Source organism: Phyllobates terribilis, unplaced genomic scaffold (assembly GCF_046119375.1).
Source record: "Phyllobates terribilis strain yellow unplaced genomic scaffold, ASM4611937v1 Scaffold_10__3_contigs__length_209671492, whole genome shotgun sequence".
In the NCBI taxonomy this organism is placed as follows: Eukaryota; Metazoa; Chordata; class Amphibia; order Anura; family Dendrobatidae; genus Phyllobates; species Phyllobates terribilis.
Window position 1 is genome coordinate 208,095,470 of NW_027362770.1, and position 24,651 is coordinate 208,120,120.

Below are 24,651 nucleotides of genomic sequence, written 5' to 3' on the forward strand. Positions count from 1 at the left end.
GAGAACATGATGGACTGATCCGTACACACCCGATGCTTCCACATGTCAGTGCCTCCTACTCTCTGAATAAAGATATCTGCCCTTCACTAAGACCCTGAATAAATAATTGCCCCTCACTGCTCAAAATATAACCCCCACACTGTCCATCTTATGGTACATACCCTCCAGATTGGACCCCTCTTTACACTGTGCCCTCACACTGTCCCCCACTGTGTCTTGTCTAAACAGTTCCCCACATTGTCCCATCACTTTGCCCGTCCTCACAGTTTCACCTCCTATAATTTTTACCCCCACTTTTACTCCCCAGTATCTGTGACGCTAATTAGGAGCACTTACTAGTGATGAGCGAGCACTAAAATGCTCCTCAGTGTCTGGCTGTGACGGCATCCAGATGAGCCGAGTTCATGTCCAATGAACTCAGCTCACCTCATGCACATCACTGACAGCGTGGGAGAATTCTCCTGCGCATGCGGTGCCGGCAAATGACGTCACCGCTTGAGCAGGAGAATTCTCCCACGCTGGGATGGCATTGAGATGACAGGCTGGATCGCAGCAGAGCGCTGCCATCCAGCTTGTCATCCTTCAGAGACACTGCAGAGCGCAGGCATGCTTGCGTTCTGCAGTGTCTCAGAAGTGCTACCTGCAGTGTCTCTGAAGCGCTGGATCGCAGCAGAGCGCTACCATCCAGCTTGTCATCCTTCAGAGACACTGCAGAGCGCAGGCATGCTTGCGCTATGCAGTGTCTCTGAAGCGCTACCTGCAGTGTCTCTGAAGCGCTGGATCGCAGCAGAGCGCTACCATCCAGCTTGTCATCCTTCAGAGACACTGCAGAGCGCAAGCATGCCTGCACTCTGCAGTGTCTCTGAAGGATGACAAGCTGGATGGTAGCATTCTGCTGCGATCCAGCCTGTCATCTCAATGCCATCCCAGTGTGGGAGAATTCTCCTGCTCAAGCGGTGACGTGATTTGCCGCACCGCATGCGCAGGAGAATTCTACCACGCTGTCAGTGACGTGCATGAGGTGAGCAGAGTTCATTGGACATGAACTCGGCTTATCTGGATGCCGTCACAGCGAGACACTGAGGAGCTTCTCAGTGTCTGCGGGATGGCAAGCTGGATGGCAGTGTTCTGCTGCGATCCAGCCTGTCATGTGAATGTAGCAGAGCTGGAGCCGTCCTGGGAACCATGGAAAGTTAAGGATGAGGTTGCTTTATTATTTTACTTTTATTGAAGAAGACATTGGCTTCAGCTGGAATGGGCGTGATGGTAAGTAGGGTTTAATTTAGAACATTAAAGCCCAGCCCTATTACCCCTCTGCCACCGCTACAGGGCAGTGGGAAGAGCGAGGCTAAGTGTCACATACCCCGCTGCCCTCACCCCAGTTACATCCTCGCCCTCAGATTGTACATACAAACTGTCATCTCATCAGGAACTGAAAAATATTGGAGCAAGAACAAGGCTCCTCCTCGGGGGGATGTCTTCTGTCTCATCGTGTCCTGTACTGTGGGGCTGTATGATGGAGTCGGTGCTTTGCAGGATTTATCATGGCTGTTTGTGCACCTGCGGCCTACAGATGACCATGTACCATAACAACATTGCCGATTGTGTCATCTCCAGCCTTAATCACCATGAACATAACCATGAACATGTTTTCTTTTTTTCCCAGCTCTCCTGGTGAGGTTTCTGACAAAACGCTTCATTTGGGAGTATGACCCGACGTTAGGTAAGATGCCCTGATATGCATGATGGTCCGTGAGTAGAATGAGTGGTTCCTCTCTGTGTGACATACATTATACGCTGCTGCATCTCATCCGGGCTCTGGAGGGAGCGCTCCTCCAAATGGGAATATCTGACACCAATCCTACTCATAGGAACAACCGGTGACACTATCTATACATCCCTGAGTCCCATCCCACAAAAAACAGTATCTGGGTCATGGCACGGGCATAGAAGGGAGAGGACATGTATGGCAGCACGCATGCAGAAATATTGCCCTTACTGAAGCCCCTTAGTGTCCTCACCTGGTGCCAGACCCGTCTCTTGTCCCATCAAGGCTTGAGATCAGTGCACATTGTGAGCTCCATGCAGAACACAATATCAGGGTAACCCCGTAGGCTGAGCTGCACCGATGCCCTGTAAGTCCTATATAGATGTATACGTAGCGACTGTGAATAACATACGGCGGTATGTTGTCACATTGTCCCACCAGCATGAGACGGGGCATTATCATGCATGAAAATGATCTTGCTGCGGAATACACGGTTCTTCTTCTTGAACCATGGAAAGTAGTGCTGTTTGAGAAACTCCACATACATTATGGAGTTCATCTTTACCCCTTCAGGGATCCTAAAAGGGCCGACAATCTCTCTCCCCATGATTCCAGCCCAAAACATTACTCCACCTCCTCCTTGTTAGCGCCGTAGCCATGTTTGCATGGGGTGTCCATCAACCAGCCATCCTCCACTCCATCCATCTGGACCATCGAGATCATTTCATGCCTGATAATGCCCCGTCTCATGCTGCACATAACACATCTGCATCTCTGGCTGATATGGGCATAAAAGGGGACAAACTTATGGTGTGGCCCCCATGCTCCCCTGACCTCAACCCCATTGAGAACCTCTGGAGCATCATCAAAAGGAGTGTCTATGATGGCGAGAGGCAGTTCACATCTAAGCAACAGCTCTGGGAGGGTATTCTGTCCTCAGGCAAAACAATTGAAGCAGAAACCATCCAAAACCTGACAAATTCAATCGACCAGAGAGTTCAGAAGCTCCTTTCCAACAAGGGGTCCTATGTGCAAATGTGACATCACCTAGAATAAAGTTTTGAGTTGAAAACTGTTTGATTTCAGTGTGTAATAACCGGCTAATGCTTAGAATTTCACAAATGACCATTTTTTTGTTCTTTATTAAAATGAAAAGGTTGAAAACTCTGCTGTGCAGAATAATGTGGAACATGCATTTTGAGTGCAGTTTGAGTTTTTTATTTTTTTACAAATCTCCTGTTATCATCGGCAGTTTATACAAAAACCTTTCACTTGTACTCTAATAGTTATTTGACTGGAAAATTACAATGACTGCAATTCATATAGGTAATGTGGGAAAATTTGAGAAAATATTATTTGCATAATAATTTGGAACACAGTGTATATTTGATTATTTAATAAATTTTTTATTTTTCAAATTAATTTGTGTCACTTCTAGTTGTTGCCCGGGGGAGATGGAACACCTGGTGAGTTCTATAATTATATCAAACTAGATGGTGGCCCGATTCTAATGCATCGGGTATTCTAGAATATGTTTGCGGCCGACCGGGCGCAATCAGCAGAGCGGTGTTTACATTTGGCGCCAAAATCGCTGATTGGTCGAGGCCGGCAACCATGACCAATCACCAAAGCGGTGTTAAAATTTGGCGGCTATATCGCATATTGGTCACGGCCGGCGGTTGCGACTAATCAGCAGAGTGGGGTTTAAATTTTGCGCCAATAATGCTGAGTGGTCGCGGGCAGCGAACGCGACCAATCAGCAGAGCGGGGTTTAAATTTGGCGCCAATAATGCTGATTGGTTGCGGCCAGCGGTCGCAACCAATCAGCAGAGCGTTATTTAAATTTGGCACCAATAATGGTGATTGGTCACGGCCGCGACCAATCAGCAGAGCAGTGTTTAAGTTTGGCGCCAATAATGCTGATTATTTGCGACAGGTAACCGCGACCAATCAGCATAGCGGTGTTTAAATTTGGCGCCAATATCGCTGATCGGTCGCGGCCGGCCACCGCAACAAATCAGTAAAGCGGTGTTTCAATTTGGCGCCAATAATGCTGATTAGTCGCGGCCGGCAACTGCGACCAATCAGCAGAGCGTTGTTTAAATTTGGCGCCAATCTCGCTGATTGGTCGCGGCTGGCGTCCGCGATCAATCAGCAGAGCGTTGTTTAAATTTGGCGGCAATCTCGCTGAATGGTCGCGGCTGGCGTCCACGCCCAATCAGCACAGCAGTGTTTAAATGTGTCGGAAAGATCGCTGATTGGTCGCGGGCAGCGTCAGCGACCAATCAGCACAGCAGTGTTTAAATGTGGCGCCAAGATCGGTGATTGGTTGCGGCTGCTATTTAAATGTGGCGCCCAAATCGGTGATTGGTCGCGGGCAGCGGCCGCGACCAATCAGCACAGCGGTGTTTAACTTTAGCGCCAAGATAACTGATTGGTCGCGGACGGAAAGCGCGACCAATCAGCGAATCGTATTGGTGAGGACCGGGGAGCGGCTACTTCCGCTGCGAGAAGCCGGGAGATGAGCGACTGCTCGCAGCAGAAGTATCCCGACCCGCAGCGCCGCTCCCCGGTCCTCCCTTGACCCCCTAGACGCATGGAGATCAGCGGCGTCGGCGGTCGGGGTCCTTCTGCTGCTACCGGCCGGGAGATGAGCGCCTCGCGCCGGTCATCTCCCGGCTGCATCTCCGTTCCGCAGATGAGCCGCTAACGGCCGTCATCTTTTTTCAGAAATCCCGCGGCGCTGATTGGCCGCTGCCGGACCAATGAGCGACGCGGGATTTCCAGGACAGACAGACAGACTGGATAAGACGATTATATATATAGATTCGTAAGAAGTGCAATCCATATATTTAGATATTTGATACCATAGAAGGACAATTTATGATATAAATTAGAGCAATAAATTTGTAGAACACTGTTTACTTTCACACTTTGGCCTGCTCTTGAATTGATCAGGTATTGTTCAATTTCTCACCTTGATCAGCCAATGTTTACTTTCTGCACATCACTAATTTAATGAAGCTGTACTAATTCTAACTGCACTTCACAGGCGAGAACACCAAGACATCATGGTTTAAACTTGGGAAAAATCACAAAAATAAATGGGTTTCACATCCTGCTGTACCTGCTTCTTTTCACTAAAAACGCAGCAAAACCTGATACCTGCGTTTTTACACTTACTCATTGCTTTCTATGGGTGAAAAAACGCTAAAAAAATGCTCAAAAAAGTGACATGCTGCAGTTTTCAAAAACACAGAAGTTTTCCATTTCAGTCAGGAAACAATGTGTGCGCATGACATTTCTGAAATCTTATAGCTCTTGCTGGTACTGTAAAACACAGCTTTTAATTTGCATAAATTTGCATAAAAATAACAGCAAAAACGCAACAAGCGAACATAGCCTAAGGGTCACTCACTACATAGACACTTGTGGACAACACAAATTTTGTGTTTCACAGTTTGCTGCTTTATAGTTATCAGTTTTATTAGGTGGAAATTTCTCTGGTTACGGAAGTAAAATTTACATAATTTCAATTCTCAACGCCTCAATATTCCCGGCAGCACTGCCCCTCATTCATAGAATCATAGAATGGTAGAGTTGGAAGGGACCTCTTGGGTCATCTGGTCCAACCCCCTGCTCAAAGCAGGATTCACTAGATCATCTCAGACAGATGTCTGTCCAGCCTCTGTTTGAAGACGTCCATTGAAGGGGAACTCACCACCTCTCGTGGCAGCCTGTTCCACTCATTAATCACCCTAACTGTCAAAAAGTTTTTTCTAATATCTAATCTGTGTCTCCTCCCATTTAGTTTCATCCCATTGCTTCTAGTCTTTCCTTGTGCAAAAGAGAATAAAGATGATCCATCTACAATGTGACAGCCCTTGACATATTTGTAGACAGCTATTAAGTCTCCTCTCAGTCTTCTTTTTTGCAAGCTAAACATTCCCAAATCCTGCAACCGTTCCTCATAGGACATGGTTTGCAGACCAGTCACCATTCTGGTCGCTCTTCTCTGAACTTGCTCCAGTTTGTCTATGTCTTTTTTAAAATGTGGTGCCCAAAACTGTACACAGTATTCCAGATGAGGTCTGACCAAAGAGGAGTAAAGACCGATAATGACTTCACGTGATCTAGACTGTATGCTTCTGTTACTACATCCCAGAATTGTATTTGCCTTTTTTGCTGCTGCATCACACTGTTGACTCATGTTCAGTCTATGATCTATTAGTATACCTAAGTCTTTTTCACATGTACTGTTGCTTAGCTCTATTCCTCCCATTCTGTATATGCTTTTTTCATTTTTATTGCCCAGATGTAGTACTTTGCATTTTTCCCTGTTATAAACCATTCTGTTAGTTACTGCCCACTGCTCCAGTTTATTTAGGTCTTTTTGAATCCTCTCTCTCTCTTCTCTAGTATTAGCTATCCCTCCTAGCTTTGTGTCATCAGCAAATTTAATCAGTTTACCCTCAATTCCTTCATCTAAATCATTGATAAAGATGTTGAACAATACAGGTCCCAGGACGGAGCCCTGTGGTACCCCACTTGAGACATTCATCCAGCTGGATGTGAAGCCATTTACAACCACCCTTTGAGTCCGATCACTAAGCCAGTTATGAATCCACCTAACAGTTGCCTGGTCCATTGCATACTTGGTCATTTTTTCAATAAGGATGGTGTGAGATACTTTGTCAAATGCTTTGCTGAAGTCAAGATATACTATATCTACAGCATTTCCCTGATCCACCCAGTCAGTGATTCTGTCATAGAAGGAAATTAAGTTAGTCTGACATGACTTGTTAGTTACAAACCCATGCTGACTCTGGTTAATCACTTCATTCTTATCCATGTACTTACATACATGTTGTTTAATAATTTGTTCAAAGATCTTTCCTGGTATAGAAGTCAGACTCACCGGCCTATAGTTCCCTGGGTCCACCTTCTTCCCCTTTTTGAAGATAGGAACAACATTTGCTCTTCTCCAGTCTTCTGGGACTTCTCCTGTTCTCCAAGAATTTTCAAAGATTATGGAGAGTGGTTCTAAAATTTCTTCTACGATCTCCTTCAGTACTCTGGGGTGTAATTCATCTGGACCTGGAGACTTGAACTCATTTATGTTAGCTAAATATTCCCTCACAATCTTTCTGTTTACAGATAACTTGGATTCCTCTATTCCTTTAAAAGGACAGTGAAGATCAGTTGATGTTACATTTTCTTTCTGAGAGAAAACAGATGCAAAATAGGAATTAAAAAGTTCGGCCTTCTCAACATCCTCTCTTACCATTTCTCCATTTTCATCCTGTAAAAATCCTATAGCATCTTTGACTTTTCTTTTACTTTTGACATACCCCCAAAATCCTTTTTTATTGCTTTTGACATCTCTTGCAAGCCTTAATTCATTGTCAGCTTTAGCTAACCTGATACGTGCCCTACAGGATCTGCAGACTGCATTATAATCTTCTTTAGATATGCCTCCCTCTTTCCATTTAATAAACATTTCTTTCTTTCTTTTTAGCATGTGTTTAAGTTCTGTGTTCATCCATCCTGGTTTCCTTAAATGCTTCCCATTCTTCCTACTTTTCGGGATTGTTAACGATTGTGCTTTGAGAATCTCATTTTTAAAAATTTCCCATCCTTCCTGGACATTTTTGTCCTTAAGGACATCCAGCCAGTGGATGCCTCCTATTCTCTTTCTGAGTCTCTTAAAATCTGCCTTTCTAAAATCTAACCTTGAAGTTTGAGTCTTCACATGTCTTCCTCCTCTAGTTATCCAAAATTCTATAATAGCATGATCGCTGCCTCCTAGGGTCCCAGCCACCTTTACCTCCTCAACCATTTCCTCCCTGTTTATAAGGATTAGATCCAAAGTAGCAGATCCCCTTGTTTTCTCCCCTACCTTTTGGAAGATAAAGTTGTCAGCAAGAGAGGATAAGAATTTGCTTGACCTGTTAGTTTTACTTGAGAGAGATTCCCAACAAATGTCTGGATAGTTGAAATCTCCCATGACCACTACGTCATATTTTTTGGAGAACTTGGTCATTTGATACATAAAGAGTTCATCCATATCTTCAGCTTGCCCAGGTGGCCTGTAGTAAATGCCTACAATGGTGTCCTTTCCGTTGTTCTCTCCTTGTATTCTTACCCAAACAGTTTCCACAGAACTCCCAGTCTCTGAAGCTTCAATCTCTGTGCAGATATTCGCTTTTCTAACATACAATGCAACACCTCCTCCTCGTTTATCAAGTCTGTTTCTTGCAAATAAGTTGTATCCTTTTAGCCTTTTATTCCAATCATGTGTATCGTCCCACCAAGTTTCAGTGATTCCAATGACATCATATTCCTTTTCCTGCATTAGTAGTTCCAATTCTCCTTGTTTGTTGCCCATGCTTTGTGCATTTGTATAAAAACATTTTAGTTTGTGATTGGTTTCTCTTCCTCCCATATTTTTATTATTTAAATTGTTTTGTCTCCACACTCCTGCTCCTTATTCTCCACACTCCTGCCCCTTATTCTCCACGCTCCTGCCCCTTATTCTCCACACTCCTGCCCCTCATTCTCCACACTCCTGCCCCTTATTCTCCACACTTCTGCCCCTTATTCTCCACACTCCTGCCCCTTATTCCCCACAGTTCTGCCCCTTACTCTCCACACTCCTGCCCCTTATTCTCCACACTCCTGCCCCTTATTCTCCACACTTCTGCTCCTTATTCTCCACACTCCTGCCCCTTATTCTCCATGCTCCTGCCTCTTATTCTCCACACTCCTGCCCCTTATTCTCCACATTCCTGCCCCTCATTCTCCACACTCCTGCCCCTTATTCTCCACGCTCCTGCCCCTTATTCTCCACACTCCTGCCCCTTATTCTCCACACTCCTGCCCCTTATTCTCCACGCTCCTGCCCCTTATTCTCCACACTCCTGTCCCTTATTCTCCACACTCCTGCCCCTCATTCTCCACACTCCTGCCCCTTATTCTCCACACTTCTGCCCCTTATTCTCCACACTTCTGCCCCTTATTCTCCACACTCCTGCCCCTTATTCCCCACAGTTCTGCCCCTTATTCTCCACACTCCTGCCCCTTATTCTCCACACTCCTGCCCCTTATTCTCCACACTCCTGCCCCTTATTCTCCACACTCCTGCCCCTTATTCTCCGCACTCCTGCCCCTTATTCTCCACACTCCTGCTCCCTTATGCTCCGCACTCCTGCCCCTTATTCTCCACACTTCTGCCCCTTATGCTCCACACTTCTGCCCCCTCATTCTCCACACTTCTGCCCCTTATTCTCCACACTCCTGACCCTTATTCTCCATACTTCTGCCCCCTCATTCTCCACACTTCTGCCACTTATTCTCCACACTCCTGCCCCCTTATTCTCCACACTCCTGTCCCTTATTCTCCACACTCCTGCCCCTTATTCTCCACATTCCTGCCCCTCATTCTCCACACTCCTGCCCCTTATTCTCCACGCTCCTGCCCCTTATTCTCCACACTCCTGCCCCTTATTCTCCACACTCCTGCCCCTTATTCTCCACGCTCCTGCCCCTTATTCTCCACACTCCTGTCCCTTATTCTCCACACTCCTGCCCCTCATTCTCCACACTCCTGCCCCTTATTCTCCACACTTCTGCCCCTTATTCTCCACACTTCTGCCCCTTATTCTCCACACTCCTGCCCCTTATTCCCCACAGTTCTGCCCCTTATTCTCCACACTCCTGCCTCTTATTCTCCACACTCCTGCCCCTTATTCTCCACACTTCTGCTCCTTATTCTCCGCACTCCTGCCCCTTATTCTCCACACTCCTGCTCCCTTATGCTCCGCACTCCTGCCCCTTATTCTCCACACTTCTGCCCCTTATGCTCCACACTTCTGCCCCCTCATTCTCCACACTTCTGCCCCTTATTCTCCACACTCCTGACCCTTATTCTCCACACTTCTGCCCCCTCATTCTCCACACTTCTGCCACTTATTCTCCACACTCCTGCCCCCTTATTCTCCACACTCCTGTCCCTTATTCTCCACACTCCTGCCCCTTATTCTCCACACTCCTGCCCCTTATTTTCCACGCTCCTGCCCCTTATTCTCCACACTCCTGCCCCTTATTCTCCATACTCCTGCCCCTCATTCTCCACACTCCTGCCCCTTATTCTCGACACTTCTGCCCCTTATTCTCCACACTCCTGCCCCTTATTCCCCACAGTTCTGCCCCTTATTCTCCACACTCCTGCCCCTTATTCTCCACACTCCTGCCCCTTATTCTCCACACTCCTGCCCCTTATTTTCCACACTTCTGCTCCTTATTCTCCGCACTCCTGCCCCTTATTCTCCACACTCCTGCTCCCTTCTGCTCCGCACTCCTGCCCCTTATTCTCCACACTTCTGCCCCTTATTCTCCACACTCCTGCCCTTTATTCTCCACACTCCTGCCCCTTATTCTCGACACTCCTGCCCCTTACTCTCCACACTCCTACCCCCTTATTCTTCACACTTTTGCCCCTTACTCTCCACACTCCTGCCGCTTACTCTCCACACTTCTGCCGCTTACTCTCCACACTTCTGCCCCTTATTCTCCACACTCCTGCCCCTTATTCTCCACACTCCTGCCCCTTACTCTCCACACTTCTGCCCCTTATTCTCCACACTCCTGCCCTTATTCTCCACACTCCTGCCCCTTACTCTCCACACTTCTGCCCCTTATTCTCCACACTTCTGCCCCTTATTCTCCACACTTCAGCCGCTTATTCTCCACACTCCTGACCCTTACTCTCCACACTTCTGCCCCCTCATTCTCCACACTTCTGCCCCCTCATTCTCCACACTTCTGCCCCTTATTCTCCACACTCCTGCTCCTTATTCTCCACACTTCTGCCCCTTATGCTCCACACTTCTGCCCGCTCATTCTCCACACTTCTGCCCCTTATTCTCCACACTCCTGACCCTCACTCTCCACACTTCTGCCCCCTCATTCTCCACACTCCTGACCCTTATTCTTCACACTCCTGCCCCCTTATTCTCCAAACTCCTGCCCCTTATTCTCCACACTCCTGCCCCTTATTCTCCACACTCCTGCCCCTTATTCTCCACACTCCTGCTCCTTATTCTCCACACTCCTGACCCTTACTCTCCACACTTCTGCCCCCTCATTCTCCACACTTCTGCCCCCTTATTCTCCACACTTCTGCCCCCTCATTCTCCACACTCCTGCCACTTATTCTCCACACTCCTGACCCTTATTCTCCACACTTCTGCCTCTTATGCTCCACACTTCTGCCCCCTTATTCTCCACACTTCTGCCCGTTATTCTCCACACTCCTGACCCTTATTCTCCACACTTCTGCCCCCTCATTCTCCACACTTCTGCCACTTATTCTCCACACTCCTGCCCCCTTATTCTCCACACTCCTGCCCCTTATTCTCCACACTCCTGCTCCTTATTCTCCACACTCCTGCCCCCTTATTCTCCTCACTCCTGCCACTTATTCTCCACACTCCTGACCCTTATTGTCCACACTTCTGCCCGCTCATTCTCCACACTTCTGCCCCTTATTCTCCACACTCCTGCCCCTCATTCTCCACACTCCTTCCCCTTATTCTCCACACTTCTGCCCCTTATTCTCCACACTCCTGCCCCTTATTCCCCACAGTTCTGCCCCTTATTCTCCACACTTCTGCCCCCTCATTCTCCACACTTCTGCCACTTATTCTCCACACTCCTGCCCCCTTATTCTCCACACTCCTGCCCCCTTATTCTCCACACTCCTGCCCCTTATTCTCCACACTCCTGCTCCTTATTCTCCACACTCCTGCCCCCTTATTCTCCTCACTCCTGCCACTTATTCTCCACACTTCTGTCCCTTATGCTCCACACTTCTGCCCGCTCATTCTCCACACTTCTGCCCCTTATTCTCCACACTCCTAACCCTCACTCTCCACACTTCTGCCCCCTCATTCTCCACACTCCTGACCCTTATTCTTCACACTCCTGCCCCCTTATTCTCCAAACTCCTGCCCTTTATTTTCCATGCTCCTGCCCCTTTATTCTCCACACTCCTGCCCCTTATTCTCCACACTCCTGCCCCTCATTCTCCACACTCCTGCCCCTTATTCTCCACACTTCTGCTCCTTATTCTCCACACTCCTGCCCCTTATTCCCCACAGTTCTGCCCTTATTCTCCACACTCCTGCCCCTTATTCTCCACACTCCTGCCTCTTATTCTCCACACTCCTGCCCCTTATTTTCCACGCTCCTGCCCCTTATTCTCCACACTCCTGCCCCTCATTCTCCACACTCCTGCCCCTCATTCTCCACACTCCTGCCCCTTATTCTCCACACTCCTGCCCCTTATTTTCCACACTTCTGCTCCTTATTCTCCGCACTCCTGCCCCTTATTCTCCACACTCCTGCTCCCTTATGCTCCGCACTCCTGCCCCTTATTCTCCACACTTCTGCCCCTTATTCTCCACACTCCTGCCCCTTATTCTCCACACTCCTGCCCCTTATTCTCGACACTCCTGCCCCTTACTCTCCACACTCCTACCCCCTTATTCTTCACACTTTTGCCCCTTACTCTCCACACTCCTGCCGCTTACTCTCCACACTTCTGCCGCTTACTCTCCACACTTCTGCCCCTTATTCTCCACACTCCTGCCCCTTATTCTCCACACTCCTGCCCCTTACTCTCCACACTTCTGCCCCTTATTCTCCACACTCCTGCCCTTATTCTACACACTCCTGCCCCTTACTCTCCACACTTCTGCCCCTTATTCTCCACACTTCTGCCCCTTATTCTCCACACTTCAGCCCCTTATTCTCCACACTCCTGCCCCTTATTCTCCACACTTCTGCCCCTTATTCTCCACACTTGTGCCACCTTATTCTCCACACTTCTGCCCCCTTATTCTCCACAATCCTGCCCCTTATTCTCCACACGCCTGCTCCTTATTGTCCACACTCCTGCCCCTTATTCTCCACACTCCTGCCCCTTATTCTCCACACTCCTGCCTCTTATTCTCCACACTCTTGCCCCCTTATTCTCCACACTCCTGCCCCTTATTCTCCACACTCCTGCCCCTTATTCTCCATACTCCTGCCCCTTACTCTCCACACTTCTGCCCCCTTATTCTCCACACTCCTGCCCCTTATTCTCCACACTCCTGCCCCTTATTCTCCACACTTCTGCCCCTTACGCTCCACACTCCTGCCCCCTTATTCTCCACACTTCTGCCCCTTATTCTCCACACTTCTGCCCCCTCATTCTCCACACTTCTGCCCCTTATTCTCCACACTTCTGCCCCCTCATTCTCCACACTTCTGCCCCTTATTCTCCACACTCCTGACCCTTATTCTAAACACTTCTGCCCCCTCATTGTCCACACTTCTGCCCCTTATTCTCCACACTCCTGCCCCCTTATTCTCCACACTCCTGCCCCCTTATTCTCCACACTCCTGCCCCTTATTCTCCTCACTCCTGCCACTTATTCTCCACACTCCTGACCCTTATTCTCCACACTCCTGCCTCTTATGCTCCACACTTCTGCCCCCTCATTCTCCACACTTCTGCCTCTTATTATCCACACTCCTGACCCTTACTCTCCACACTTCAGCCCCCTCATTCTCCACACTTCTGCCCCTTATTCTCCACACTCCTGCTCCTTATTCTCCACACTTCTGCCCCTTATGCTCCACACTTCTGCCCGCTCATTCTCCACACTTCTGCCCCTTATTCTCCACACTCCTGACCCTTACTCTCCACACTTCTGCCCCCTCATTCTCCACACTCCTGACCCTTATTCTTCACACTCCTGCCCCCTTATTCTCCACACTCCTGCCCCTTATTCTCCACACTCCTGCCCCTTATTCTCCACACTCCTGCCCCTTACTCTCCACACTCCTGCTCCTTATTCTCCACACTCCTGACCCTTACTCTCCACACTTCTGCCCCCTCATTCTCCACACTTCTGCCCCCTTATTCTCCACACTTCTGCCCCCTCATTCTCCACACTCCTGCCACTTATTCTCCACACTCCTGACTCTTATTCTCCTCACTCCTGCCACTTATTCTCCACACTCCTGACCCTTATTTTCCACACTCCTGCCTCTTATGCTCCACACTTCTGCCCCCTCATTCTCCACACTTTTGCCCCTTATTATCCACACTCCTGACCATTACTCTCCACACTTCAGCCCCCTCATTCTCCACACTTCTGCCCCTTATTCTCCACACTCCTGCTCCTTATTCTCCGCACTTCTGCCCCTTATGCTCCACACTTCTGCCCGCTCATTCTCCATACTTCTGCCCCTTATTCTCCACACTCCTGACCCTTACTCTCCACACTTCTGCCCCCTCATTCTCCACACTCCTGACCCTTATTCTTCACACTCCTGCCCCCTTATTCTCCACACTCCTGCCCCTTATTCTCCACACTCCTGCCCCTTATTCTCCACACTCCTGCCCCTTATTCTCCACACTCCTGCTCCTTATTCTCCACACTCCTGACCCTTACTCTCCACACTTCTGCCCCCTCATTCTCCACACTTCTGCCCCCTTATTCTCCACACTTCTGCCCCCTCATTCTCCACATTCCTGCCACTTATTCTCCACACTCCTGACCCTTATTCTCCACACTCCTGCCTCTTATGCTCCACACTTCTGCCCCCTTATTCTCCACACTTCTGCCCATTATTCTCCACACTCCTGACCCTTACTCTCCACACTTCTGCCCCCTCTTTCTCCACACTTCTGCCCCTTATTCTCCACACTCCTGCCCCTTATTCTCCACACTTCTGCCCCTTATGCTCCACACTTCTGCCCCCTTATGCTCCACACTTCTGCCCCCTCATTCTCCACACTTCTGCCACTTATTCTCCACACTCCTGCCCCGTTATTCTCCACACTCCTGCCCCTTATTCTCCACACTCCTGCTCCTTATTCTCCACACTCCTGCCCCCTTATTCTCCTCACTCCTGCCACTTATTCTCCACACTCCTGACCCTTATTCTCCACACTTCTGCCCCTTATTCTCCACACTCCTGCCACTTATTCTCCCCACTCCTGCCCCTTATTCGCCACACTTCTGCTCCTTATTCTCCGCTCTCCTACCCCTTATTCTCCACGCTTCTGCCCCTTATTCTCCGCGCTCCTGCCCCTTATTCTCCACACTCCTGCCCCTTATTCTCCACACTGCTGCCACTTATTCTCCACACTGCTGCCACTTATTCTCCACACTCCTGCTCCTAATTCTCCACGCTCCTGCCCCTTATTCTCCACACTACTGCCCCTTATTCTCCACACTCCTGTCCCTTATTCTCCACTCTCCTGCCCCTTATTCTCCACACTGCTGCCACTTATTCTCCACACTACTGCTCCTTATTCTCTACACTCCTGCTCCTAATTCTCCACGCTCCTGCCCCTTACGCTCCACATTCCTGCCCCTTATTCTCTACACTCCTGCCCCTTATTCTCCACGCTCCTGCTCCTAAATCTCCATACTCCTGCTCCTTATTCTCCGCACTCCTGCCCCTTATTCTCCACATTCCTGCCCCTTATTCTCCACACTCCTGCCCCTTATACTCCACACTCCTGCCCTTTATGCTCCACATTTCTGCTCCTTATTCTCCACACCCCTGCCCCTTATTCTCCACACTCCTGTGCCTTATAATCCACACTCCTGCCCCTTATACTCCACACTCCTGCTCCTTATTCTCCACACCCCTGCCCCTTATTCTCCACACCCCTGCCCCTTATTCTCCACACTCCTGCCCCTTATACTCCACACTCCTGCCCCTTATACTCCACACTCCTGCCCCTTATACCCCACACTCCTGCTCCTTATTCTCCACACCCCTGCCCCTTATTCTCCCCACTCCTTACACTGTGTGCAGAATTATTAGGCAAGTTGTATTTTAGAGGATTATTTTTATTTTTGATGAACAACTATGTTTTCAATCAACCCAAAAGACTCATAAATATCCAAGCTTAATATTTTTTGAAGTTGGAGTGGTTTTTTTTTTAGATCTGGCTATCTTAGGAGGATATTTGTTCAGGTAACTATTGCTGTGCAGAATTATTAGGCAACTTAATAAAAACCAAATATAATCCCATCTCACTTGTTTATTTTCACCAGGTAAATCCATATCAGTGCACAAAATTTAGAAATAAACATTTCTGACATGCAAAAGCAAAAACCCAAAAAATGAGTGATCAGTATAGCCACCTTTCTTTATGATGACACTCGGCAGCCACCATCCATAGATTCTGTCAGTTGCTTGATCTGTTTTCGATCAACATTGCGTGCAGCAGCCACCACAGCCTCCCAGACACTGCTCCCAGAGGTGTACTGTTTTCCCTCCCTGTAGATCTCACATTTTATGATGGACCACAGGTTCTCTTTGGGGTTCAGATCAGGTGAACAAGGGGGCCATGTCATTATTTTTTCTTCTTTTAGACCTTTTGTAACGGGTCTGGGAGGCGGAACCTCTGAGCTACTATACAAGGGGGCGGTCCTTGTAAGGGAGCGGGTGGCGACCAGGCAGGCAGTCACAGCAGGTGACCGGGACAGTCTCTAGAAGAACGGGCAGGAGGTCACGGCAAGTGACCGGGGCAGTCTCTGGATGAACGGGCAGATGGTCACGGCAAGTGACCGGGGCAGTCTCTGGGTGAACGGGCAGATGGTCACGGCAAGTGACCGGGGCAGTCTCTGGGTGAACGGGCAGATGGTCACGGCAAGTGACCGGGGCAGTCTCTGGGTAAAGGGTTGGTACGACCTGTGGCGGCTGATGGTAGACGTGAGCTCCCAGGTGAGCAGGCGAGAGTCTCTGGATAAACGGGTGGTCACAGCATGTGACGGCGGAGCCTCCAGGAAGACCAACAGACAGGCGGCAGATGAGCGCTCCCAGGTGAGCGGGCAGAAGTCTCTGGACAGGCAGGTGGTCACAGCACGTGACGGCAGAGCCTCCAGGTAGGCTAGCAGGCAGGTAGCAGATGTGCGCTCCCAGGTGAGCGGGCAAGCTGGTCCATAGACAGACTGACGAGAGTTGGAAGGCAGACCGTCGGACCTCAGGCTAGCAGGCAGGTAGTTGACGTGCGCTCCCAGGTGAGCGGGCAAGCTGGTCCTTAGACAGACTGACAGGAGTAGTAAGGCAGACCGTCGGACCTCAGGCTAGCAGGCAGGTAGCAGAATATCAGGCAGGAATAAGACAGCAAGCTGGCAGGAATCTGGCAGGTATCTGGCAGGTAACTGGCAACGGGACCTGAGGGCTGAAGCAGAGTAGTGAACAGTGCAACAACATTGCTCGGGCACCTCCATTTTGGAGGAGGTGCCTTATATATGGTGAAGTCCTCCGGCCATTGGCCGGGGACTCCTTAGGACGGCGCTCGGCCCCTTTAAGAGGGAGGGAGAGCGCGCGCGCGCGCCCTAAACACAGTGGCCGGGAAGGAGCGCGCGCTGCCAGCAGAGCGGGAGGAGGACGCCGGGCACGGAGCAGAGAGGTGAGGGGAACAGCGTCCCTGCCTAGCAGAGGGCAGGGACGCCGGTGCTACAGTACCCCCCCTTTAGGCCCCCCCTTTTTTAGGCCAGACAGAAATTTAGCAAGGATGAGCGGGGCATGGATGTTCTCCCGGGGCTCCCACGTTCTCTCCTCAGGACCAAACCCCTTCCAATCTACTAGAAAAAAGGTCTTTCCTCTTACCCTTTTGGTGGCAAGAATGTTCTCTACCTCAAACTCGTCCTCAGCAGAAACCGGAGCAGGAGGCGTACCTGTAGACTTGGAAAAAGAGTTAAGTACCACAGGTTTGAGGAGAGATACATGGAAGGAGTTAGGGATCCGTAAGTTGGCCGGGAGTTTCAATTTATAGGCCACCGGGTTGATCTGACTGATGACCTCCAGAGGACCGATGAACCGAGGCCCTAACTTGTAAGAAGGTATCTTGAGTCGGACATATTTAGATGAGAGCCAGACTTTATCTCCAGGACGAAATTGTGGAGGATCCAGGCGTTTTTTGTCAGCGTGTCTTTTAATCCGTTCGGACGACTGAAGGAGTGCGGATCGGGTACTCTCCCAAATGGAGGAAAATTTGCTAACGAGAGATTCCACAGCCGGGTTGTCCACAGAGGTGGAGACAGGAAAAGGAATCCGAGGATGCTGACCGAAGACTACAAAAAACGGGGATTTGGAGGAGGATTCGCTCTCGTGATTGTTATAAGAGAACTCGGCCCATGGTAGGAGATCCACCCAGTCTGAATGATGGGCATTAACGAAGTGCCGGAGGTAACTGGTCAGGTTCTGATTGATCCGCTCCACTTGACCATTGGACTGTGGGTGGTAAGCGGAAGAGAAGTCCAGGGTGACGTCTAGCAGTTTACAAGTGGCTCTCCAGAAGCGTGAGGTGAACTGTACCCCACGATCCGACACGATGTGGAGGGGCAGGCCATGAAGACGAAAGATGTGACGAATAAAGTCTTTAGCTAGCTCGGGTGCAGACGGGAGGCCTGGCAGGGGAACGAAATGAGCCATCTTGGAGAAGCGGTCAGCGACCACCCAAATGACCGTACAACCGGCAGAGACTGGGAGGTCAGTTATAAAGTCCATTGCTATATGCTGCCAGGGGGCAGCAGGTACAGAAAGCGGAAGGAGGCGACCGGCTGGCAGATGTCTCGGAACCTTGTTGCGGGCGCAGGACACACAGGCAGAAACAAAGTCTATTACGTCCTTGTGCAGGGTAGGCCACCAGTAGTGCCGGGTAATAAGCTGGAGGGTCTTTTTCTGACCGGCGTGGCCAGCCAGTTTAGACGAGTGACCCCAGTGAAAGATCTTCTCCCGATCAGGTACTGATACGAACGTCTTTCCGGGAGGGAGACGATTTAGACTCACGGGAGCCACCTGCATTACTCTGGCGGGATCGATGATGTGTTTCGGATCTTCCTCGAGATCAGACACCAGAAAGGATCGAGACAAGGCGTCCGCCTTGACGTTTTTGTCAGCCGGGCGAAAATGAAGAACAAAATCAAAGCGAGCAAAAAACAAGGACCACCGGGCTTGGCGCGGGTTAAGTCTCTGGGCATGCTGGAGGTAAGCCAAGTTCTTGTGGTCAGTGTAAATTATTACCGGGTGAAGAGCCCCCTCGAGCAGGTAACGCCACTCCTCCAATGCCAGTTTGATGGCCAATAACTCTCGGTCTCCTATGGAATAATTGCGCTCTGAGGAGGAGAAGAGTTTAGAGAAGAAGCCGCAAGTTACCATCCTCCCGGAAGATGATTTTTGAGTAAGTACCGCTCCGGCTCCAGAGGAGGAGGCGTCAACTTCCAGGAAGAACTGCTTGTTGCCGTCCGGGCGATGCAGCACCGGGGCGGAAGAGAAGGCCTGTTTTAAGGAAAGAAAGGCCTCCTCTGCTTCGGGCGGCCACTCTTTGGGATTAGTACCCTTACAGGTGAGCGCGGAAATTGGGGCAGTCCGGGAAGAGAAGTGCGGTATGAAGAGGCGGTAGTAGTTGGCGAAGCCCAGGAACCGCTGAATGGCCTTCAACCCCTCCGGTCGAGGCCATTTCTCGATGGCAGACCGTTTCTCTGGATCCATTCGTAGGCCGGTCTGAGAAATAATGTAGCCCAAAAACGGAAGCGAGGTCTGCTCAAAGAGGCACTTCTCGTATTTAGCGAAGAGGTGATTCTGCCTGAGCCTGAGCAGGACCTGACGAACGTCCCTCCGGTGAGTCTGGAGATCCGGAGAGAAGACCAAGATGTCGTCCAGGTACACCACTACGCAGGAGTAGAGAAGGTTCCGGAAGATGTCATTGACCAACTCTTGAAAGACGGCAGGAGCGTTACAGAGACCAAAGGGCATTACCAGATATTCATAGTGGCCGTCCCGGGTGTTGAATGCCGTCTTCCATTCATCCCCCTGACGGATACGAACCAGGTTGTACGCCCCACGGAGGTCCAGTTTGGTGAAGATTCTAGCCCCCCTCAGACGATCAAATAACTCCGGAATGAGCGGAAGGGGGTACTTATTCTTCACCGTGATCTGGTTAAGGCCTCTATAGTCTATACAGGGACGGAGAGAGCCGTCCTTCTTTTTGATGAAAAAGAAGCCTGCTCCCGCCGGCGAGGTAGATTTCCGGATGAATCCCCTGGCCAGATTCTCCTCAATATATTCGGACATCGACCGGGTCTCAGCAGCGGATAATGGATAAATACGCCCACGGGGAGGAGTAGTACCAGGTAACAGGTCGATAGGGCAGTCGTATGGTCTATGAGGGGGTAGTGTCTCTGCCTCCTTTTTATTAAAGACATCAGCATAAGACCAATAAGGAATCGGAAGTCCAGGTAGATTAGCTGGGGTAGGAGAAGGACGGACGGGATGGACGGGAACCAGACAGGTCTTATGGCAGTCCTGTCCCCAGCGAAGGACTTCTCCGGTCTGCCAGTCAAGCACGGGTGTATGTCTCTGGAGCCAAGGTAGACCTAGCAAGAGGGCGTGAGAGAGTCCAGGCAGAACATGAAAAGAGATACTCTCAGAATGCAGCATTCCCACCTGCAGAGTAATGGATTCGGTGATGAGTTGGATGGGGCGTGGTAAGAGACCCCCATCCACGGCAGCAACAGACAAGGGTACAGCCAGAGGTTTGGTGGGGATGCGGTATTTCTCTACCAGGGACTGTGAAATAAGATTCCCAGCTGCTCCAGAGTCAAGTTGGGCTAGTTCGAAATAACGGTTCTCCCCGCAGACGATTGAGACTGACAGCAGCAGAGATGGAGAGGATTTCATAGAATCATAGAATCATAGAATGGTAGAGTTGGAAGGGACCTCCTGGGTCATCTGGTCCAACCCCCTGCTCAAAGCAGGATTCACTAGATCATCTCAGACAGATTTATTCTTGTCTAGGTCGACCTTTCTGAGCGAACCTAGACACAGGCGTTTCCCGACCTCTCCGGGCAGGCACGGATCCGGTGCTCCTTACTGCCACAGTAGAAGCAGCTCCCCTCGGCACGGCGTAAGTCCTGACGGGTTTTGACCATCTTGGTCTGGTCGACCTGCATAGGCTCAGGAGAGTGTACCTGGGGAGAGACGGATTTCTGAAAAGTAGGAGCTAGACGTGGAAACCTCCTCTCACGGGTGACCTCTTTGGCACGCTCCTGGAACCGTAGGTCAATCCGGGTGGCAAGAGTTATTAGGTCATCGAGAGTGGTAGGAATGTCCCGACCGGCAAGTTCATCTTTAATACGGCCGGACAGACCCTCCCAGAAGACAGATACCAGAGCGTCGTTATCCCAGGCCAGCTCCGAGGCAAGGGTACGGAACCGTATGTCATATTGGCCCACGGTGAGACTTCCCTGACGGAGGCGTAGCAGTGATGATGCGGATGAGGTCTTCCGTCCGGGTTCGTCGAAGACTTTCCGGAAAGCCATGTGAAAGGCAGGCAAGTCGGACACCAGGGGGTCTCCTCTCTCCCATAGAGGATTTAGCCAGGCCAGGGCCTCCCCGGTGAGATGGGACATGATGAAGGCAATTTTGGCCCGGTCGGAGTTAAACTGGTGGGACAGGAGTTCAAAGTGCAGGGTGCACTGATTTATGAAGCCCCGAGCCTGGGCGGAGTCGCCTCCGAAGCGAGGAGGTGCAGAAAGCCGGGGTCCGGGGTAGGATACCATGGTATTAGTGGACAGCGGAGCTGCCGGATTGCGAGTCATGGCACTGGCGGAGGTTGCTGGCGGTGCAGTCAGAGTGTCCAGGCGAGAATTGACATTCCGCAGGTGACCCAGGATGGACTCCTGTTGGGACCTCTGACGGGACAGTTCATGACACAGGTCCGAGAGCAAGGGAGCTTGGGTGCCACCGGGTTCCATGGCCCGAGCAAACTGTAACGGGTCTGGGAGGCGGAACCTCTGAGCTACTATACAAGGGGGCGGTCCTTGTAAGGGAGCGGGTGGCGACCAGGCAGGCAGTCACAGCAGGTGACCGGGACAGTCTCTAGACGAACGGGCAGGAGGTCACGGCAAGTGACTGGGGCAGTCTCTGGATGAACGGGCAGATGGTCACGGCAAGTGACCGGGGCAGTCTCTGGGTGAACGGGCAGATGGTCACGGCAAGTGACCGGGGCAGTCTCTGGGTGAACGGGCAGATGGTCACGGCAAGTGACCGGGGCAGTCTCTGGGTAAAGGGTTGGTACGACCTGTGGCGGCTGATGGTAGACGTGAGCTCCCAGGTGAGCAGGCGAGAGTCTCTGGATAAACGGGTGGTCACAGCATGTGACGGCGGAGCCTCCAGGAAGACCAACAGACAGGCGGCAGATGAGCGCTCCCAGGTGAGCGGGCAGAAGTCTCTGGACAGGCAGGTGGTCACAGCACGTGACGGCAGAGCCTCCAGGTAGGCTAGCAGGCAGGTAGCAGATGTGCGCTCCCAGGTGAGCGGGCAAGCTGGTCCATAGACAGACTGACGAGAGTTGGAAGGCAGACCGTCGGACCTCAGGCAAGCAGGCAGGTAGTTGACGTGCGCTCCCAGGTGAGCGGGCAAGCTGGTCCTTAGACAGACTGACAGGAGTAGTAAGGCAGACCGTCGGACCTCAGGCTAGCAGGCAGGTAGCAGAATATCAGGCAGGAATAAGACAGCAAGCTGGCAGGAATCTGGCAGGTATCTGGCAGGTAACTGGCAACGGGACCTGAGGGCTGAAGCAGAGTAGTGAACAGTGCAACAACATTGCTCGGGCACCTCCATTTTGGAGGAGGTGCCTTATATATGGTGAAGTCCTCCGGCCATTGGCCGGGGACTCCTTAGGACGGCGCTCGGCCCCTTTAAGAGGGAGGGAGAGCGCGCGCGCGCGCCCTAAACACAGTGGCCGGGAAGGAGCGCGCGCTGCCAGCAGAGCGGGAGGAGGACGCCGGGCACGGAGCAGAGAGGTGAGGGGAACAGCGTCCCTGCCTAGCAGAGGGCAGGGACGCCGGTGCTACAGTACCCCCCCTTTAGGCCCCCCCTTTTTTAGGCCAGACAGAAATTTAGCAAGGATGAGCGGGGCATGGATGTTCTCCCGGGGCTCCCACGTTCTCTCCTCAGGACCAAACCCCTTCCAATCTACTAGAAAAAAGGTCTTTCCTCTTACCCTTTTGGTGGCAAGAATGTTCTCTACCTCAAACTCGTCCTCAGCAGAAACCGGAGCAGGAGGCGTACCTGTAGACTTGGAAAAAGAGTTAAGTACCACAGGTTTGAGGAGAGATACATGGAAGGAGTTAGGGATCCGTAAGTTGGCCGGGAGTTTCAATTTATAGGCCACCGGGTTGATCTGACTGATGACCTCCAGAGGACCGATGAACCGAGGCCCTAACTTGTAAGAAGGTATCTTGAGTCGGACATATTTAGATGAGAGCCAGACTTTATCTCCAGGACGAAATTGTGGAGGATCCAGGCGTTTTTTGTCAGCGTGTCTTTTAATCCGTTCGGACGACTGAAGGAGTGCGGATCGGGTACTCTCCCAAATGGAGGAAAATTTGCTAACGAGAGATTCCACAGCCGGGTTGTCCACAGAGGTGGAGACAGGAAAAGGAATCCGAGGATGCTGACCGAAGACTACAAAAAACGGGGATTTGGAGGAGGATTCGCTCTCGTGATTGTTATAAGAGAACTCGGCCCATGGTAGGAGATCCACCCAGTCTGAATGATGGGCATTAACGAAGTGCCGGAGGTAACTGGTCAGGTTCTGATTGATCCGCTCCACTTGACCATTGGACTGTGGGTGGTAAGCGGAAGAGAAGTCCAGGGTGACGTCTAGCAGTTTACAAGTGGCTCTCCAGAAGCGTGAGGTGAACTGTACCCCACGATCCGACACGATGTGGAGGGGCAGGCCATGAAGACGAAAGATGTGACGAATAAAGTCTTTAGCTAGCTCGGGTGCAGACGGGAGGCCTGGCAGGGGAACGAAATGAGCCATCTTGGAGAAGCGGTCAGCGACCACCCAAATGACCGTACAACCGGCAGAGACTGGGAGGTCAGTTATAAAGTCCATTGCTATATGCTGCCAGGGGGCAGCAGGTACAGAAAGCGGAAGGAGGCGACCGGCTGGCAGATGTCTCGGAACCTTGTTGCGGGCGCAGGACACACAGGCAGAAACAAAGTCTATTACGTCCTTGTGCAGGGTAGGCCACCAGTAGTGCCGGGTAATAAGCTGGAGGGTCTTTTTCTGACCGGCGTGGCCAGCCAGTTTAGACGAGTGACCCCAGTGAAAGATCTTCTCCCGATCAGGTACTGATACGAACGTCTTTCCGGGAGGGAGACGATTTAGACTCACGGGAGCCACCTGCATTACTCTGGCGGGATCGATGATGTGTTTCGGATCTTCCTCGAGATCAGACACCAGAAAGGATCGAGACAAGGCGTCCGCCTTGACGTTTTTGTCAGCCGGGCGAAAATGAAGAACAAAATCAAAGCGAGCAAAAAACAAGGACCACCGGGCTTGGCGCGGGTTAAGTCTCTGGGCATGCTGGAGGTAAGCCAAGTTCTTGTGGTCAGTGTAAATTATTACCGGGTGAAGAGCCCCCTCGAGCAGGTAACGCCACTCCTCCAATGCCAGTTTGATGGCCAATAACTCTCGGTCTCCTATGGAATAATTGCGCTCTGAGGAGGAGAAGAGTTTAGAGAAGAAGCCGCAAGTTACCATCCTCCCGGAAGATGATTTTTGAGTAAGTACCGCTCCGGCTCCAGAGGAGGAGGCGTCAACTTCCAGGAAGAACTGCTTGTTGCCGTCCGGGCGATGCAGCACCGGGGCGGAAGAGAAGGCCTGTTTTAAGGAAAGAAAGGCCTCCTCTGCTTCGGGCGGCCACTCTTTGGGATTAGTACCCTTACGGGTGAGCGCGGAAATTGGGGCAGTCCGGGAAGAGAAGTGCGGTATGAAGAGGCGGTAG

At 50.8% G+C, this 24,651-nt stretch overlaps 1 protein-coding gene across 4 annotated transcripts in view; it reads left to right on the top strand.

Annotated features, from left to right (window-relative positions):
- The window catches only part of RERG (RAS like estrogen regulated growth inhibitor), a 403,944-nt gene that overhangs the window by 176,774 nt on the left and 202,519 nt on the right, over positions 1–24,651 (top strand). For all 4 annotated transcript variants that reach the window (XM_073650605.1, XM_073650604.1, XM_073650603.1 and 1 more), the window contains exon 3: positions 1,667–1,723. In XM_073650605.1, coding sequence (XP_073506706.1) covers positions 1,667–1,723 — 57 coding nt within the window. The remainder of the gene's footprint in view (positions 1–1,666; positions 1,724–24,651) is intronic.